At 36.7% G+C, this 13,088-nt stretch overlaps 1 protein-coding gene across 1 annotated transcript in view; it reads right to left on the minus strand.

Annotated features, from left to right (window-relative positions):
* LOC128247612 (uncharacterized) overlaps positions 1–8,214 on the minus strand; it is a 44,942-nt gene extending 36,728 nt beyond the window's left edge. The window contains exons 1-3 of the mRNA XM_052967304.1: positions 7,964–8,214; positions 6,024–6,090; positions 1,519–1,579 (exon numbers count right to left, since the gene is read on the minus strand). Of these exons, the coding sequence (XP_052823264.1) occupies positions 1,519–1,579; positions 6,024–6,090; positions 7,964–8,023 (188 nt within the window). The 5' untranslated portion in view covers positions 8,024–8,214. The remainder of the gene's footprint in view (positions 1–1,518; positions 1,580–6,023; positions 6,091–7,963) is intronic.
* Positions 8,215–13,088: the final 4,874 nt, after the last annotated feature.

Genomic DNA, 13,088 nt, shown 5'->3' on the forward strand with positions numbered 1-13,088 from the left:
GCTGAGGACATGTGTAGGCTCGCAAGGAATGAAGCCAGTATGCTCCGATGGATGTGTAATGTCAGTGTGCATACTAGACAGAGTGTAAGTACTTTGAGAGAAAAATTGAACCTAAGAAGCATCAGTTGTGGTGTGCAAGAGAGACGATTGCGCTGGTATGGTCATGTGGCAAGAATGGATGAGGATAGCTGTGTGAAAAAGTGCCACACCCTAGCAGTTGAGGGAACCTGTGGAAGAGGTAGGCCCAGGAAGACCTGGGATGAGGTGGTGAGGCACGACCTTCGAACACTGGGCCTCACCGAGGCGATGACTTCTGACCGAGACCTTTGGAAATATGCTGTGTGTGAAAAGACCAGGAAAGCCAAGTGAGACCTAAATCCAAGTCCTCTGCCAGGGGTGTAGCCAACCCACTTATGCATACCTTCCTTCATTGGACACTAAACTCCGCTTGTGAAGACCTGTTGAGGCAAGTGAAATCGAAATCGAACTAAATTCAACGACTGGCACCCATGCCAATGTCGTCTCCTTCATTGGACATGAAACTCGGCTTGCGAAGACCTGTTGGGACAAGCAAAAGCGAAATCGTGATGGCACTTGTGCCCAGCGTCGCCTTCCTGGCACTTGTGCCAGTGGCATGTATAAAGACATTCGAGTGAGATCGTTGCCAGTGTCGCTGGACTGGCTCCTGTGCAGGTGCCACATAAAATACACCATTTTGAGCGTGGCCGTTGCCAGTAACGCCTGACTGGCCTTCGTGCCGGTGGCATGTAAAAGCACCCAGTACAGTGTCGGCGTAGTTGGCGTTAGGAAGGGCATCCAGCTGTAGAAACTCTGCCAAATCAGATTGGAGCCTGGTGTAGCCATCTGGTTCACCAGTCCTCAGTCAAATCGACCAACCCATGCTAGTATGGAAAGCGGATGTTAAACGATGATGATGATGATGATATATATATATATATATATATATATATATATATATATATATATATATATATATATATATATATATATATATACGATGGGCCTCTTTCAGTTTCCGTCTACTAAATCTACTCACATGGTTTTGGTTGACCTGAGGCTATAATAGAAGCCACTTGCCCAAGATGCCATGCAGTGGAACTGAACCTGGGACTATGTGGTTGGGAAGCAAGCTTCTTACCACATAGCCACATCATAGACAGACAGAGAGGCAGACAGACAGATAGATAGATAGAGAATGATATATCAGGGTCACTCCTAAATGTTCATCCAACTCCATTGTACCAGAGGACCATTTGGTCAGAGTGAACTTAAGGCTGCTGAACAACAACTAGCCATCCTATATCATTATACTTCGAAGTGATCACACTGCGCTGAACAATAAAGTGGGTTTACTTTAGAGGTTTGTCCCTTTCTACTTCAGCTCATCTCTTCCACTATCAACAAACTTTCCAACATATCAAAAACATGTCTTCACTTCAAATGCTTTAAATTTAAATAAAAAAAGTTTGAAATCCAGAGTTTATAATAAAGACTTACGGCCTTAAATCTCCTCCGTCTTCATGTCGTGGGTGGACAATAATAAAGGAGTAGAATCCTTCTGGAGAAGAATAAGAGATAAAGAGAAAGAGAGAAAATTTGTGGTGGTTGAAAAACGGGTTTAAGAGGTTTTAGGCTTTGTTTGATGCTTCATCGTTTTTAAACCCAATGTATCTGTGTATGTCCCTCTGTGAGAGTGTGTGTGAGAGAGAGAGAGAGAAACAGACAGACAGACAGACAGACAGACAGACAGAGTGTGTGTGTATGTGTGTGTGTGTGTGTGTGTGTGTGTATGTGTGTGTGTATATGTGTGCATGCGCGCGCGTGCAAGCAAGTATATGTGTTTGGGAGTGTGTGAGTGTGTGTGTATTTATGATATGTATGATATGAATATATATATATATATATATATATATATATATATATATATTAATGTGTGTGTGTGTGTGTGTGTGTGTATGTATGTGTGAGTACATGCACATATGGACATATATATAATTACTATATAAATTCAGAGCACTAATTGAAAACTATAAATTCTACATTTTCAGTAGAATAACTAGTCTCATGTATCCTCTGAAGACAGAAGCGCAAAAGTATTACCACAAAGAACAGCCAGCAATATCCACTGCAATCACCCACTGTACGTCAGAAGTGTAGTTTCCTCAAGTACAATGGCCACAGCTCAATTTGACTGAGGAGAGAGGCAATCTGGAGACTGAAGACACCAAAAGTTTCATCATTGATTTTCATGAAAAGATATCGCTCTTCAACTTTTACAGAGTTATCTTCACTCATCTGTGTGAAGAGTAGCAGCACCAATGTTTCCAACTAAAATAACTAAGTTGGTATTTGAGAATGTGCCACAATATTTGGTGTCCCAAATGAAGGACTTCCCTATCTGAACAGAAAAAGGATTATTCCATCTGGACATCTGCCTTTGCTGCAGTCAAAGCAGATTCTAGCTCTGTCCTAGTGTCCCATTAGATAATGGAATCATGATAGCATATTATATTATGTAGTGTTCACGAGGCATTATATAATATAGTCCTAATGACACATATAAAGTAGTCTTAATAACAAGTTAGATAATGTAGTCTTAATGACACATTATATTATGTAACCCTAATGATGCATTTGCTAGTCTTAGTTTTTTCTCTGTAAGTGGAAGCATACAGAGAGATTGAAGCTGAGTAAAATTTGGTTGATGGCAAGTTCAGAGAGCTATTGTTTGAGTGTTAACATAAACATCATGTAGGCTAATTTCTTTCTATATTTACTATTTTCTGATTGTGGCTTCGCTGGAACTCTTCCAGCATTTGTCTTCCTGTGAAATGTAGGATTGAGAATGCAAGAATTTTATTGTGTATAAAGGGTTGGATTTAAAACAAAGTATTCAGTGAATATGGGGAATTTATTTGATGGTGTATTGATGGAAGAACTAGTTGCATTAGAGTGGTAGGTGGAAACATTAAACAATATTGATACAGATTCTGTTGCTACCAATCTCTTAAAATCTATACTCTACTAGTGGATATAGAGATACAACCACTTCTCATCAAGAGATACAGCCTCCTTTCTCCACCTTTCCCAGGCATCAACCAGCCTGAAATTTTAAGAACTCTTTCACCTTATTCATTCTAGACATCAGAAATCTTTGTAACATTTTAGGAAGTAAAAGTGCTAATGGGCTTTTAATGCACAAAAGTATCATTAACCCTCTTATCATCATCTTGTAGGAATATCATGGTAGATAAACACTTCTCAGTTATTGCTATTGTTAATTGCTGCCTTGATTAAACAGACCTGTGCTCAAAGACTTTCAAACCATAACCATCCTGTCTTTCTTTCAGACATATTATTAGAAACACATTATCAACTGTGTTCCTTTTGAAAGTGTTACACAGTGATCTGAAAAATATTTTGGTGTTATTTCTAGCAAGTCAGTCGACCATTCAGAAGGTATAACTTTGACTCAACATTTCCTTGGTGGTGGTCTTCTCCAGGGGCTATACACTGTGCAGTTGGATGAGAATCACTTGAAGGTAGGGAGATTATAGACTTTAATAATTCTAAATTAAGGAACTTACATAGGAGGATCATACTTGGTACTTTAATAGTGTGATATTGAGGGACATACATAAGAGGATACTGTTTGGAACTGGGTTAGCTTTTTCTGAGTGTTTGATGGCAAAAATATATATTGGCTGGGAAAAGGGTTGTTAATTTAGAATTTGTAAAACTCTGACCAATTTATCAAATGGTTGCAGGAATGAAACTGGGATGAGATATAATAATGTGAAGTGAGAATTAATAATGTGGCATCGTTCTGGTGATTCTATTGGTGCAAAGTCTGGGAGACTAAAACAGCATCAAAGACATGAGAAATGGAACAAGGTTGGCCAGAAAAACTAGTAGTGTTATTGGTTCTCATAATTTAATGGAAAAACAGTGGTGGTGGTGGCAATCATAGACAAGATGGCAGCAGCAGTAGTGGTAGTGGCAATGGCAGTGGAAGTGGCAGTGCTAGTCGTGGTAGTAGTGGTGGTTTGGTGGTGGTAGTAGTAGTAGTAATAGTAGTAGTAGTAGTAGTAGTAGCAGTAGAGATTACACAGACATATAGGGTGTTCAGGCTAAATTTGACAGTATTTTGTGTCACCTTTTTCCAGGAACAGTTTGATGTATTGGTGAACAGTCAATGGCATTGGAGAGCATAAAAATTGAAGATGTAGCTGAGAAATAGTTAGCTGACATGGTGGACTGGAAGTGACCTGAATATTGGAAAAGTGTTACATGTGTCATGATGATTCACACCAGGTATCAAAATGCTAACACCATGACTGCTGCTCAATGCTATGAAGTCTGTAAAGGCTGTGGTGTGGACAGCTGCAATGGAAACCACGAAGCCATGGCCAGCAGGAAGGGACATGGCAGGCATTCTGACAACATCCATATACTAGAATTTATCTTTACATATTTGAATAGGGTCCTAGTCTCAATTCAGGTAGCTATGGGAAACTGATGGAGACTGGTCAAACCCTGGCTGGAGAGGGTTGCTGCTGGAAGGCCATATGTGTGTGGCAGTAAGATTCAGCTCCTTGTCATACCTCCAGAAAGAGTCAGAAGTGATTATTGGAGAATTTCTACAACTTCACCAGCCCCAATTTCTGGCCTCCTAATTCTCTGATTGTAATCCCATGGATTTCTGTGTACGGGGCAAGGTTGAGAAAGACACCAACCACTCTGCTGCAACACCAATGCCAAGCTGGTGACCAAGACCAAGGAGATGTTCAAAGGTCTTCCACTGTGAGGAATGCACCATGTTCTGGAGCTATCTTGAGATAATGGTGGAAGGTGATAATAGCTCCTTTGAGTAAACATTTATCTCCCCGTCATAATCTAGTTGTTATTTATTGATTTTAAAAAATACTTTTTTTTATTTTTGGATGGGATATTATGTTTTCTTTTCCTGTCGAATTTTGCCTGGACATACTGTACATACAGAGTTATTAATATCTAATGCTTTGTTAATTCTAGCAATTGTTGGCTTTTCTTTTTGTCCCACCAATTATCTTAAAAATGGAAGAACATATTAAAAAATGTAGCCTTGGATATACTGTATCTAAATAAAAGTAGCAATGGCATGGCTATGTGGTAAGAAGCTTGCTTTTCAACCATGTGGCTTCAGGTTCAGTCCCACTGTGTGACACCTTGGGTAAGTGTTTTCTAATATAGCTTCAGGTTGACCAAAGTCTTGTTGATGGATTTGATAGATGGAAACTGAAAGAGGCCCATCATGGGTGTGTGTGTGTGTGTGTCTTTGTGTCTGTGTTTCTCCCCCCACCACTCCTTGACAACTGTATGTCCCTGTAACTAAGTAGTTTGACAAAAGAGACCCATTCAAAGAAGTACCAGGCTTAAAAAAGAAAAATAAGCAGCGGGGTCGATTGTTTCAACTAAAAATTCTTCAAGATGGTGCCCCAGCATGGTCACAGTCAAATGACTGAAACAAGTAAAATATATAAAATAAAGATAATGGTTATGGCTGGAGCATTTTTGTTCACAAGTCAGCTGGATTAGAATTAATCTAGAGTTAAATAACATTAAGATGGACAAAGAGGGAATTCCAAGGGTTGCTGTTCTGTTGAAGAAGAAGAGGACTAAATGTTTAGATCAGGGTTTTGAGACAGTGTAGAGATGACAAGAAGGAGAGAGATAGTTTGGTACACAACTTGTTAGTTTTGATAAACAGAAAATGTGGTGATAGCATTGTAAAAGACAATTAGATACAGCAGATCAAATGGCCAAATGTTTGTAATGTATTGTTGAGTGGAGGTTTGTCAATAAATTAAATAATCTTTTCAGAGAATGCCATCTAGTGTTTGTGTGTGTCGAGTCTGTACTATGCAAAATATGTCACTTGTCTGTATAAAATATCATAGACCTTTGTGTTTACATGTGTATGGTAGTGGCATTAAGGATTACAATTACAATTGATGACTTACCCTTCAGGAAGTAACTCTGCTGAACAAAATCCTGTATATCTTGTGGTAACTTCTGAACAGGGATAGTCTGTAGTTGAAAGAATTTGAAACCAAATCAGTGGATGATGCAATTTGTAACATTTGATACATTTTTCAATGGTGACGGTATTAGTTAGGTTTTGGATAAATAACGAAAGAGATGTTACTCAAGTTATTAAGACTGCAATATGTCTATTGCTAACATTCTTACTGTGTTTATTCAGTTTTGTTGCAATTAGTTGCCATGAGTAGGTGCAATTACGAGCATGGTAAAATCGATTTCTGTAATTGCTAAGATCACAAATGTTAGGCCAGGGTATTGACAATTAAATCAATCTCAGTATTTAAATGGCTCCTTATTTTTACTGAAAATAGAAGGATGAAAAGTGGAGTTGACTTCAGTTGGATTTGAACTCAGAACTGTGATAAATACTGCAGTGCATTTGTTTGACATACTACCAGTTCTTCCAATTTATTTCATTAGCAAATAATGCTAAGTTCAAATTCTACTGTAGCCAAGAGAAAATAACAGAAAGCTCCTAGATCTACCACTGGATCCAAATCCTAGATCTTATTCTGCTGCTTGCAGTGACTGTTGTTTGCTTCACATTTAATCGATTCATCCACTATGAAGTGAATATGTTTCTTAAAAATCATAGGGTGAGGGCTTTACAATGTAGTATTCAATGCACTGTATAACTGACAATTGTAATACTGGGTCAGTGCCAACATAGTATCTGATGTGAGCAGAACAATCTCTGGCTGCCTAGATCACAATATTTTGTTGTTAGCATCTTCACACAGAGAAGCTGTAGTGAAAAGTTCTGTATTCCAGAGAAATCATTTTTGATGTGTGTGTGCATGTGTGTGTGTGCGTGTGTGTGTGTGCGTGTGTGTGTGCACCTGCTCGTATGTATGTTATGTATGACGGTATAGAAGGGGGACTACTCTGATATATTCACATAAACCCTGTCTATTTACTCCAATGCTCCTATAAACATTTTAGATCAAAATTCAAAAGACTATAGTTTTCTGTCAATGTTCTATTTAGCAATATCAAATAACTATGTTCAGTGCTATATATTCTTTGTTGCAAATAGTTCCCATGTGTAATTGTAAGCGTGGATAAACTGTAAAATCGATTTCTAACATTGCTATGGTCAGGGTAATGACAAATCAATCTCAGTATTTAACTGGCTCTTTATTTTACTGAAACTAGAAGGATGAAAAGCTGAGTTGACCTCAGCTCGATTTGAACTCAGAACTGTAACTAAATACTGCAGTGCATTTGTTTGACATACTACCATTTCTTCTGATTCTGCTGCATGTAATGATTGTTTCACATTAAATCTATCCACCCATCACAAAGTGAATATCTTTCTTAAAAATCATAGAGTGAGGGCTTTACAACCTGGTATTAACTGCACTGTATAGTGAATTGACAATTTCAATACTGGGACAGTACCATCTTAGTGGTATCTGATGTGAGCAGAGCAATCTCTCGGAATTGTAAGTTTGAACCTTGAAACATGCTGCTTACAAAAACTGCAAGATGTTCCAGGGTGTAGTAGTAAAAACAAGCTATACATGAAATTGTCAGTAAACTTTTGTTTATAAAGAGGTATTAAACTAATCATTATAAAAAATAATTTTTATGAAATATTTTCAGAAAAAGCTTTTAGAATATGAAGTTTTAGTTAAGTATTTCATATTAAAGCATTTCCTAGTCATCAGAAATGTGAAATAAGTCACAATTTTGTATGTGTGTGACATCTGTTTATCTAAGAGTTGTCAACTATTAATTTTGAGAGTGTAATATAATGTCAGTTACATTCAAATTGTCTGATATTTGTTATTTTTTTAACTACACAATGTGAGATAAGAAGAAAAATGATTGAAGTGAAGAAAATAACGAAACTTACCACTGTTTGGATAAATTGTGTTGTAAGAAGTAAGTAAATTTTAACCACTAGTTGTAACATATTTTTCTCCAAAAATTCTTTAAAATATCCCTCACCACACTTTTAACAATTTGAAAGCTCTGAAGTGGATTGATATATTAACTGTGGAATATTGGTAATGTTAACTTTGCTGTTAACATATTTCAGTGCGAATGTTTGTAAAAACCTATTTATATTATTGAAGAATTGAGAAATGAAAACCTTCATTTACTTGAAATGTAAGCGGAAGTGACACAATTTTCAAGATTATTTATTAGTATTATGACAAGTAAAAATGTCTTGTTTGTTTGTTTCTTTCTTTTTTAATATTCTCTCATAAAAATCTGTGGACTCATTTACCTGTCATCCATATATCATATCTATTCATTGTCTCTGTCAACACATCATCCACTCTGATATATAATTTTCAATTATTGACTTAATTGCTCCCCACAGTAGGAACCATTTTACTTATTTTATAATTAAAAAACAGGAATAACATCCCTTCTTTCAATTGTTTTTAGTTTCACTTACACTAAATTTGTAAAATTTGTGAAACTTTTTTACTTTTTATAAAGTAAAATTGAGTCATAGTATTGACAATGGGATAAAAATGTCACAATGTTTGGAAAACAGTAGGTTGATTTATGGATATGCCCGAGAAAGTGAAAATTGGATAGTCTTGTTTTGATGAGATTTTAGTAACAATATTTTTAGGTGGTAATAGTTTTCTATGTGTCACCAATGAGAGGTTATGATCAAAGATATTCTGTCTATGGCCATTGTCTCTTTTACATAGGTGCAGGAGTGGCTGTGTGGTAAGTAGCTTGCTTACCAACCACATGGTTCCGGGTTCAGTCGCACTGTGTAGCACCTTGGGCGAGTGTCTTCTACTATAGCCTCGAGCCGACCAAAGCCTTGTGAGTGGCTTTGGTAGACGGAAACTGAAGGAAGCCCGTCGTATATGTGTATATATATATATTTATGTATGTATGTGTGTTTGTGTGTCTGTGTTTGTCCTCCCACCATCGCTTGACGACCGATGCTGGTGTGTTTACGTCCCCGTAACTTAGCGTTTTGGCAAAAAGAGACCGATAGAATAAGTACTAGGCTTACAAAGAATAAGTCCTGGGGGTTGATTTTCTCGACTAAAGGTAGTGCTCCAGCATGGCCGCAGTCAAACGACTGAAACAAGTAAGCATTATGTACCATGAAAATAGATAGTCTACAGCTGAAGGAACTTGAAACCAAATCAGTGAATGATGCAGTTTGTAATATTTGATAGATTTTTCAATGGTGATGGTATTAGTTGTGTTTTGAATAACCAATGAAAGAGTAGAAATTATCTAATGTGCCCTCTTTCTTTTTTACAATAATAGGGCATGGTTTGAAAGAAATGTGATGACTGTTTCTTGCAGTTTGATCAACAATGAAGACATGTTTTATACATCAATATAGACTTCAAACTTAAAAATGAAACAGAAAACCTCTCCTTTCATAATATCTTTTATACTCTTTTACTCTTTTATTTGTTTCAGTCATTTGACTGCGGCCATGCTGGAGCACCGCTTTTAGTCGAGCAAATCGACCCCGGGACTTATTCTTTGTAAGCCTAGTACTTATTCTATCGGTCTCTTTTGCTGAACCGCTAAGTGATGGGGACATAAACACACCAGCATCGGCTGTCAAGCAATGCTAGGGGGACAAACACAGACACACAGACACACGCACATATACACACATATATATACATATATACGACGGGCTTCTTTCAGTTTCCGTCTACCAAATCCACTCACAAGGCTTTGGTTGGCCCGAGGCTATAGTAGAAGACACTTGCCCAAGGTACCACGCAGTGGGACTGAACCCGGAACCATGTAGTTAAGAAATATCTATCCTGTATACATCAGCTTCTTCTTAAAATCTAAAATGGCTCTCCACGAGCTTTCACACAGTTTCCATCAACCAAATTCTATTCACAAGGCTTAGGAGGAAGATAGTTATGACAGTGCATGACCATGCCTGCACATTGGTTACTGTATTACAATCAAAATATAATTATAATGTAAATAATTCCTCCAACCCACCCCATCTGAAAAAGAAGATTGTAAAAGAGTATTATTCTTTTATTCCTTTTATTTATTTCAATCATTTGACTGCTGTCATGCTGGAGCACTACCTTGAAGGATTTTAGTTGAACAAATTGACTCCAGGACTTATTTTTTAAGCCTAGTACTTATTTTATCAGTCTCTTTTGTTGAACCACTAAATTATGGGGATGTAAACACACCAACACCGCTTGTCAAACAGTGATGGGGAAACAAACACACACACACACATATCCTCAATGTATCATATATCCGAAAAAGTAGCACGCTCTAAAGCATAAAGCAGTAATGTATTTATACACAGTTATGTATATGTCTGGTCATAGAGTGACCAATGATTTTACATCCACAAAGGGCTTAACTATCTATGGGCTAAGCTCTTTATGGAAGCAAAACCACTGGTTACTCTATGACTGGACATATACTTAACTGCATATAAATAAATATATATATATATATATATATATATATATATATATATATATATATATATATACAAAGGGCTTCTTTCAGTTTCCATCTACCAAGTCCACTCACAAGACTTTGGTCAGCCTGAGGCTATGGCAGAAGACACTTGCCTAAGGTACCATGCTGTGGGACTGAACCCAGAACCATGTGGTTGGGAAGTAAGCTTCTTGCCACACAGTTACGCCTGTGCCTAAGTATTACAGAAGAATAAGTTATATCCTTAAAATGGATCTGAACTCACAAAACTGATTTAATGCAGCAAATAGTCTAGCTATACCAGTTGTTCAATATTGCTCCATCATAATTAACTGGACTCTCTAGAACACCAAAAGGATTATGTGAAAACCAGAAAAATCCTCACATTGCACAAAGGTAGCTTAAGTCTAATTTTACTTGAAATGTCTTTTAAAACAACTGCCATCAGTTTTTGAAGTATTGATACTACAACTGACTGGATGATGGCCTTGATTTATAACCATGAAAATAAAAAATCTAAGTACTCTGTTACAAAAGAAGCCCCAAAAAACTATAAAATGTGTTCAATTCAGAAAATATGGAGCTTGAGACAAAAGATACTTCATCAACTCAAGCTACAAAAATAATCAAATGAAAGGCAAAAGAGAAGGGATTAGAATAAGTAAAACAATACCTGCCAAATTGTAAGTTCTTACACAGCCAAAACGTAACATGCACTGTTGAAGCTGATGTTGACAAATTTCTCTACCATTAGTGGTTGCAAAATGCCAGGTTAAAAGCAGAAACTGAAGGTTTATCATTGCAACTCATGGTCAATATTCATAACCCCACAGTTACTGGGCAAAGATTCTTAGGAATGGAACAGATTCAAAGCATAGGCTATGTAACAACCAGGTAAAAACAAGTGACTACTTTGTCTCGGGATGTTCTTTAACTCTCTAGCATTTAAACCATCCATATCCAGCTGAAATATTCTACCTGTTTTATGTTCAAACTGGCCAGATCTGGTTTCTCATGCCAACAGTATCGTTCTAAAAATTAACAGTTACCTCATCAAAATTAACAGTTACCTCATCAAAATTAACAGTTACCTCATGCATGATTAATTCAAAATGATGTGAATAAATAAGCATTCATTTTGACAGAATAATGTGGATGCTAAAGGGTTAATGGCTGCCAAATAGTATAAAACAAATATGATCAAAAAGGGCAACATATTTATTGGAAAATCTGCAAGAACAATGTGAAAGAAATGATTAAAAACTGGTATGAACAGCTTCCCAAACTAGTAGCTGAGATTGGTCCCATCACTCATCTTATACCAATAGAACTATCTTGGAAAATCACTCTGATATAACAGTAAAAAAATCATATTGATAAAACTTGTTTCCTAACTGATATGGCTGTTCCCACAGACAATAATATTACAGTTAAAGAACTCAACGATCTAGGTATAGAGATCAGCAAAATGTGGAAAATGAAAACGGCTACAACATTTGTTAACATAGAAGCACTCAGAAGAAAGGAAGAGAAAAATTCTGTAGACTTGATACAAAGAAAAACCATTCATAAAAGAAATACAGAAAATAATGCTAATGGACATTGCACACATTTTATGAAGAGCACTATCATGCTAAATTTCATAATTTTTTAGCAACTTTAGTGAACACTTATATGTAGATATGCATTTTAAAAATTTATCCAGTCCTAGCAATTCTAATCATGATATAATCATCCAATATTCTAAGAACATTATATCAGTTATCTATTTCAGATGCTAAGGTGGCACCTTGTAGATAAAGTGTAAATACAGCAGATATCTAGGAAAATTGTTCATTATAACAGTAATAATAATAATCCTTTTTATAGAAGGCACAAGGCCTGAAATTTTTGACAATCATGTCAGCTCCAGTGTTTCACTGGTACTCAGTTTATCGGCCCTGAAAGGATGAAAGGCAACGTTGACCTTGGCAGAATTTGAACTCAGAATGTAAAGACAGATTTTACTTGGTGTGCTAATGATTCTCAACAGCTTGCCGCCTTTGATCTCAAATTTTGGCACAAGGCCAACAATTTCAGGGGAGGGGATAAGTCAATAACATCAACCTCAGTCCTCAACTGATACTTATTTTATCAAACCCAAAGGGTTGAAACAAAGTTAACTTTGCCAGAACTTGAACTCAGAGCGTAAAGACAGATAAAATGCCACTGAGCATTTTGCTCAGTATGCTAATGATTCTGCCATCTCACTACCTTAATAATGATAGTAATAATGATAATCATCCTTTTTACTAAAGAAACAAGGCCTGGAATTTTGGGAAGGGGACTGGTCGATTACATAGACCCCAGTGTTTGACTGGTACTTAATTTGTCAACCCTGAAAGGATGAAAGGCAAAGTGACCTCAGAACATAGCAACAGGTGAAAAACTGCAAAGCATTTTATCCAGCATGCTAATGATTCTACCAGCTTGCTGCCTTATATAATAATAATAATAATAATAATAATAATTGTTTCAAATTTTGGCACAAGGCCAGCAATTTTGCAGGAGGGGTT

This window comes from Octopus bimaculoides, chromosome 4 (assembly GCF_001194135.2).
Source record: "Octopus bimaculoides isolate UCB-OBI-ISO-001 chromosome 4, ASM119413v2, whole genome shotgun sequence".
In the NCBI taxonomy this organism is placed as follows: Eukaryota; Metazoa; Mollusca; class Cephalopoda; order Octopoda; family Octopodidae; genus Octopus; species Octopus bimaculoides.